This window comes from Callionymus lyra, chromosome 5 (assembly GCF_982586985.1).
Source record: "Callionymus lyra chromosome 5, fCalLyr1.hap1.1, whole genome shotgun sequence".
NCBI classification, from domain to species: domain Eukaryota; kingdom Metazoa; phylum Chordata; class Actinopteri; order Syngnathiformes; family Callionymidae; genus Callionymus; species Callionymus lyra.
The window spans coordinates 33,500,298-33,507,991 of NC_141822.1; the positions used below are offsets into that span (position 1 = coordinate 33,500,298).

The 7,694-nt window shown below is 36.8% G+C and overlaps 1 protein-coding gene across 2 annotated transcripts; it reads right to left on the bottom strand.

Annotated features, from left to right (window-relative positions):
- Positions 1-2,264: 2,264 nt before the first annotated feature.
- On the bottom strand, positions 2,265-7,132 carry LOC148080404 (B- and T-lymphocyte attenuator-like). Of its 2 annotated transcripts, XM_087792096.1 has the most exons (6): positions 6,893-7,132; positions 4,229-4,549; positions 4,130-4,165; positions 3,942-4,061; positions 3,827-3,855; positions 2,265-2,735 (listed from the first exon to the last, which is right to left on the bottom strand). In XM_087792096.1, the coding sequence occupies exons 1-6, from the start codon at positions 6,951-6,953 to the stop codon at positions 2,439-2,441; spliced, it is 864 nt and encodes a 287-aa protein (XP_087648222.1). In that variant the 5' UTR covers positions 6,954-7,132; the 3' UTR covers positions 2,265-2,438. The 2 variants fall into 2 exon arrangements, with proteins under 2 accessions (XP_087648222.1, XP_087648221.1); XM_087792095.1 differs by having other exon boundaries at positions 4,130-4,549.
- Positions 7,133-7,694: the final 562 nt, after the last annotated feature.

Here is a 7,694-nt window from a genome sequence, read left to right on the forward strand (position 1 = left end):
AAACACGTCTAGTCCATTCTATGCTCAACAGCGCCCCCCTCTGTGCTCAGCAGCGCCCCCCAGCATTTGGATGTTTTTAGTGTCTTTTTGTAGAAGGTGAAGACGAAAACAACTGAGCTCCAGCCGCTATATTAAAATGAACAAACATTTTTGTCTTTAACGCTAAAAAGAACAGATTACTCTGAAAATAATCCTAACCCTTAGTTGACATAGGTGTGAACGGAAAATATGTTAAATTTGAATATTGGGTGAACTATCATTTAAGCATAAATAATTATCACAACAATATTTTTTACTGTATTTTTACTGCAGTTGTTCAACTGAGTCATGGTTGTACTTCCCTTTCTTATGTAAAGCCCTATGTGTCTCTGAAGGGTTATTTACATATACATTAATATACATCTTAGTCATCATCATTATTATTACCATCATTTCAACAATGCAGAATAAAAAATAAAAGGACATTATAAACAAAATGATTTGATATCAAACTTAACCTTATTTATAATAATGTACACTGACTGATGTAAGCTGAAAGAAATGATAGTTTACCATCTTTTTTTTTTTTTTTAGGTCTGCACAATTTGAAAAATGAAGTAAAATACTATTGTGGGGGGAGGAGGAGCCAGAGTTCCGATGATCGTGAAGAACTAATGTTGTTCTTATGTCAGCAAAGTTACGTCTTACAGTAACAGTTTTGGTTCAATAAAAGGTAAAATGAAGGAGAGGTTTGCGCGTTTTTCAAGGATTATTGGAAAAACACTACTAAACATTTAAATAAAATTCCCACATTTATACTTATTTACAAAAAACTCAGCAGAGGGCTGAAAGAGCCGGATATTTATACATATTGGTGCGAGACTACTCATAATACTGAGACTGATCATGAACACACATGCCTGCAGTCGTTCAGGGGTCCAGTCAACCTCATCATTGGCTTTTTTCAACCTCAGGGCTCCGCAAAGCGTTTGTAGGAGGCTGGACGCATGAGGTAGGAACCGGTTGAAAAAATTGACCATGCCCAAAAACTCCTGAAGAGATTTGATGGAGTCTGGCCGGGGAAAATCTGCCAACGCCTGGACTTTCGACGGCAATGGAACGGTACCGTGAGATGAAATGCGATGGCCCAAGAAGTCGATCACCGGCAGCCCGAACTGACACTTAGCTGTGTTAACTATCAATCCGTGCTCATCGAGACGCTGGAAAACCTTCTGTAGGTGCAACAGATGGTCTTCCATCAACTGGCTTGCCACCAAAATGTCATCGAGGTAGACAAATACGAAGGTCAGGTCATGTAACACCGAATCCATCAACCTCTGAAATGTCAAAAGGAATACGCAAGAACTCAAAAAGCCTAAAAGAGTTATCACTGCAGTCTTTGGAACGTCTCAAACCCTTTTCTTATGTTGTCCACCTTTAATGGATGTAGAACGTGTGAGAGATGCATCTTTTGGTCTGATGGTTTAATGATGTTTTGCCTCAAACTGTAAATAACTTTAACTATAATTCATGGTGTCTATATATCTGAAATGATGAAATGAACACAATTCAGAACTACTCTTGGTGTAAAAATATTTAAGGTATAAAGGTGTATTACAGAAATCAATACGAAATGTGTTGATCTGATAACTGGGGCTGCACCACAGATGTTGGCATAGTAAAACACCAAATACACTGATGATTTACTTTAAGTAAAAAAGGGAAAGGAAATTTGGGTGACAGTGGGTTTGAGTTTGGTTCAGGTCTGAATGTGGTTATTTTAGTTTAGAACCACCGCACGTGTTAGCAGATAAAGTTGTCACTGCGTGTGTCTAACTTTCTCACATTAAAAAGTTGTTGTCTTGTGCAGACTATGTGGTTAATCTACTTCCTGTTCCCCACACTCTGCAGTAGATCTTCTTGCACCTTGCATTAAGTAACCTGTGTCAGACCTGCCATGTTTAAAAAAAATACACGATGCCATTATAAAGTAAGAGTGAGCACGATCACTGCTTTATCTCAGTTTGAGATACAAAAGGTGTTAACCTCAGCTGGTGTCTCTCCACATGAAGTAGGAAATGTCTTAAGCTTCGTCTTAAGGAAACTGAATTTTAGCTTTTAGTTTCCATGATCTTCATGTCACATGAGAACACGGGTGAATAAAAAACACATTAAAAAAAAAGAAGGAAGATTTAGTTATTTATTATTATAACAAAAGCAGTCATAGAAAATGTTGTTAATGACTATAGCTTCCATCTTAAAACTATTTCTATCACCTTCTTTTTTCATGTGTTTGGTTTCTATTCACATGAAAGTATCTCTCACCTAAACTCCTCTAATCCACTCTGTACCCCATGATGCCACTCGTGTCATCCTCAACAAACTGTGTTCTGCTGTCGTTCCTTTCATCCGACCTCTTTATCGTCTCTGGAGATTGTCTTTGGTCTGCAAAAATGATTTCAGTCGGACGGCCCTGGCTGCTGAGATCCCGGAGATCTATCACATCTGTCTTTATAAACCATGATGGCGGTATACTCTGTGCTCTCCTGCTCTGGCCTAGGTTGCCTTGGCGCTGCATCATGTGGATGGTTGAGAGCTGCATACTCCACACATCGCTCCTCTTCTATTTGGCTGGTGATCACTTCATTTGACGTGGCAGGTTTTGAAGACCTGGTCTTTTTCCTCACAGAGAGCTGAGCTGTTGGGACATGGGAACTTCCCCTCCTGTTCCTCTGGACCACTGGGATCATCGAGATCTGAGAGATTCCAAATGGAAGCTGTGATTTTAATCGTCAACCTCAAGTCTCTGAGACTGTTAGAGCTAAGAATTGGAAATGTTGGAAGTCTTTGCTTCAGGAGCAGTCTAAGTTGGATTATTTTTTTATTTAAAAAACTATCACACAAGAAAAATCATAAAGAAAAGTGGTTGAATGTCATTAGGCTTTTTGCATCCCCCGCAACTGATATTAATTCTCTTAAACTATGAAAACTCAAATATTTTGGAGGATACTGAACTATAAAGATGTGGAGATAAAACCAAAACAGTGGTCAAAACAAAAAATGTCTTACGTTTATATTTTATGTTTATAAAATATTAATGTTTTGTTGTGTATTCATATGAAATGTGATCATCTATTTTGTCCACTCATCTTAAACCTTTATATCTATCTTCTTTCCATTCATAGCATTTCTAACACTTATTTACCTACTTCTTTATCTGATTTTAAAACATATAATGGTTCTTGTTCCAAATCATTTTGGAGGACAACTAAAGACACTGATCCACCAAAGCTAGAATGCATTATCAATTTCAATTTACACCTTTCTGTAAATAATTTACTGCTTTTTTATCTGCTGCAAATATATATAAACCTTGTCTCTTGAAATAGCCTTTTTTTAAACAATTGTGTTGTGTGTCTGTTTTTATTTATCCTTCCACTAACACAAAGGTACTAACTTTATAATAATGAGTTATAGTAAATAACTAGTTAGTAGAAGCAGTAAATTGGACAGTTTTGGGACTGATACGTGAAGGCATATTCTGTTGTATATTTTGCCTATTAGAAAGCTTGCAGTCAGTTATGTGAATTTATTTAGTCTGTTATAATGATTTGTTATAATGATTTACTTATGATAATATTGATACAATTACTGATTTGGGATTTTTCTAATTACATTACCATGTGAATAATCATAGGAATTATTTTTGCTTCAGCATTTACTAGGAATAGGAGACTAACTTTAATTTATACATTTATAACAAAGGGCTGAACTCAAATAACTGGCAGGATCTTTACGAAGCATAGACTCTAAATTGTGACATGTTGGATAAGTCTGACTCACTCACCTCATTTTCAGTCTCTTTTCCAGTTGAACCTGCAGATTCAAAAGCGCCATTAGTTTTTCATCCCACATATTCAGACACGCTTCATGAACATAAAAACAACAATCGAAAATCTCACCTTTACAGTATTTCTGGGAGAGAACAGTCATAATAATTACGATGATGACAAAAAACAGGATCCCAACACTGACGTACACATAGTTCCAGATGTTGGACGGCGCTTGAGATTCTACTGTACCTAGAAACAAGAGGAGTTACTACGCAACCGTCAGAGAAGGAGGAGAAAAAACAACTGTTTGTATTTACATGTTCCATTTGAGGCATTGTGGGACTTTACCTGGTCTGTAAAATAAGTAAGGTTTGCTGGTTTGCTTAAATCATAAATATGAAGGTTGTTCCACTCACCTGAGACATTCACCATTATTTTGTGGCTCGTGTCAGCAACCACTCGACATAAATAAATACCGCTGTCGTTCAACTGGACTGGATTGAGAATCAAAGATGACTCTCCAACAAGATACTCTTTTATATTCCATTCAGTTTTGACTCTGTGGCTCATGTTCACAGGGAAAGGTTTACCTTCCACGTGTTTATGCCAGGATATATTTGGCTGTGAGTTACTGCAGAATCGAACTGGACATTTGATTCTTAAACTTTCTCCCAATAAAGACTGATAAACTTTGTTACGATGCACCTGCACAGCTGGGGAGCAGGGGGGGGTCTGACCTGGAAGAAACAAGACAACAAGAATACAGATGATGACAGAATCAAGCAAACACTTTAAATTCCTGGGTTAAAAATATCTTGTTGTAAACATACACTGGATCCAAAAGAGGGACCTAGCCGTTATTTGATCTTTTAAAACACATTTAGTCAAGATTTTGACTAAAGATTTTTAAGAGTGCTGGGTGCAGAATTCAATGGGAAATAAATGAATAACTACGAATAATATGAGTAAAAGCCATGAGTTAACCAGAAATCATGAAATAAATAGCAATCCAAACGCTATTGGTGATAAAATAATAACAATTTACACAATGAGAAAAGCATTCATCAAAATAAACTACTACTAAAAGAGGTCTTAGGTCCAATTCTTGCTTGATGCAACTAGAGTGAAACACCCTTTCTTTATAGAGTCTCATATTCTTATTTGTTGAGCTGCTGGGCACATGTCTCATGGTATTCTATTCCTTTAAAACTGAATAAAACTCCTGAAATGGAAAGAAGGCAATAAATACAATATGTAATGACGTATTTAAATAGGAAGACAAAAAATATAGCAATATTTAAAGAAAAAAAAACAATCTAAATTCAAATGTTTAGTAGTAAATCTAATTTGACTATCTTGAAAAATGAAATGTGTTTCGTCACTCTATATATTATATATGTATAATATATATTACAGGTGTCAAACGCTTCCAGAAAAGGGCACAGACGGTGCAAGTTTTGGATCCAACCAGTTAATCACATATAGTTGAATCAATCGGTCTGAAGACTGTAACCTGGTTATGATTATCAAAAATGACAAAATGATTGACATTTTTAAAGATGTTACATTTGTTTGTGGCTGTGAGTTCCTGCAGAAAGTTTCCTTCAACTGAGACTAAACTTAGGGAAATGATGTCACAACATGATCTGGAGCTTATAATCCATGTGTCTCTGCAGCGAGAATTCTGACCCGCTCTAATAGAAGAACTCCTTCAGAACTTCTTTTAGGATCAACTTTAAAATTCTGGTTCTTACATTCAGAGCTATTCATGGTCAGGCTCCTCCTTTCATCAGTGATCTGATCCAGACTTACACCCCAGCTCGGGCTCTGAGGTCTGTGGATCAGAATCTACTGATGGTTCCTTAACATGGTTCCGGACCAGAGGAGAGAAATCCTTCCAGACTGTTGCTCCTAAGCATCACATCTTAAGACATTCTTATTTGTGCAGGCTTTCCCTGATCTTCTGGGACTCCTGTGTTCGTCTTATGTGTCTTGATCTTTTAAAGTATATATTTTTACTTTGTATTGTTTTTAATTGTTTAAGCGCTTTGTGACCCTGGTCTAGAAAGGCGCTTTAGAAATAACCATTACTGACTTACTTACTTACCTACTTCATAAACTTGCCCCCAAGACAACGTCTTCACACATCCAAGCTTCAATAATCAAAACTTATAGAGATGTTTATGTCATATTTGTATTAGACGTGTGTAATGGTTCATTGACTATATTCCACAGAATTTGTATCCGCGTGCAGATACGTGTTGTACGTGTTGTATTTTTTCAGAATACAGAATAGAGCATAACACCAGTGAATTAACCATTGTTTACTGTAAATGATTCCTCTTCTAATGTGAGAAGCAGTACCACAGAGTAACACAGACAAGGTTATGAAACAGGGAAGAAGAACATTTGTAAGTGAAACAAAGGTTTATTAAAATAACAATTTCCTGATAGCTTCTTCTCTGCTGAGGGCGTTGATGTTTAAGTGTTAGAACAGAAGAAAATATTAAGCGAGGCTTAAATTTTTTTCACAGTACTGTAATGGTGATGTGTTGGTGTAATTGTAATATGTAAAATATACAGATTTGCTTATTAATATCTCATGTGTTTTTATGAGTATAACAATGGAGAAATGAAGAAGCTGCTGTGTTCAATATTGTGTTGAAATTGAACCATACCTCTAGCACACAATGTGACCCAATTTTCTGCGACAACATAATGAACTTCGGATTAAAATAAGATGCTCAAGCTCTTCAGTTAACATAGTACATAGTTTAGGAATTCAACATATTTTAGTGTTAACAACCCAGACACGCTCTTTAAATTTAGGTATCTGTCAACTTTGCACTGACCTGGCTAGTATTAATTGTCTACGACTCAGCTGAACATCTGTAAGCAAATAGACTTATGTTAACTAGATAAGACTACTGGGTTACCCTAGAAAAGAAGAATTAAAGACACAAACTGAAGCTGACATCAAAACCCCTTTTTAAGCAGCGTGTAATGTAAGTAAGTAAGTAGGTAAGTAAAGTAAATGTGTAGGTCTCTGAATGTAATTTGTTGAAAAAAGAAGAACTTACCGTGAGCGAACTTCGAAAGATGTTGCAGAATGAAAACCTGCAGCAGAAGATGAAGCATCATGGTGCAACGACTTGTCTCTTTGACTCTGGATGAAAAGGAAGTCTAAAGATCGTCCAACTCAACTTCTCATCAACACTTATTTCCTCTCAGTCAAGTTCAAAATGCTCTGGAGGCATTTTCACAACCTCATTCTTGAGATTGAACTCTTGTGACTTCCTGTGCATCACCTATTGTAATAATATGTGGGTGGCTTTACATTTACACACCTGACTCACACTTAGAAGATGGAGGGGGCGATGTTTTAACTGTCAACATGTGGATGGTTGTCAACATTTTGTGAAACCAAACCTTCCATTCTTCAGCGTGTGAAACTGCTTAGCATAAAATTGTCATCCTATTTTAATTTTAATAAATATCATGCTAAAAAAGAGTGAAATACAAGAATTAATATTCATAGAACTAAATGACTAAATCAGCATAATTTTAGAGGATCACACAGCTGCTCCACATACGTATCATGAGTCTAATTGTTCCTCCTTGTGTTTCCGGTTTTATTGTGAAATCTGCTCCCTTCTGTGTCTGTGCTAGTCTTACTTCCCCCCTGTCTAAGTACTAATAGTTCCCAGCTGTGTCTTGTTAGTCCCGCCCCCAGCTGCTGCTGATTGTTCCCCTGTCTTCTTAAGCCCCCACTCTCTGTTACGTCCTTGTCTTGTCGTCATCATTGTCTAGCACCCCCTTACCCTTGATATTGCCTTCTTGTTTCCGTACTCTGGATTGTTGGACTACGCCTTTGCCTTCCCC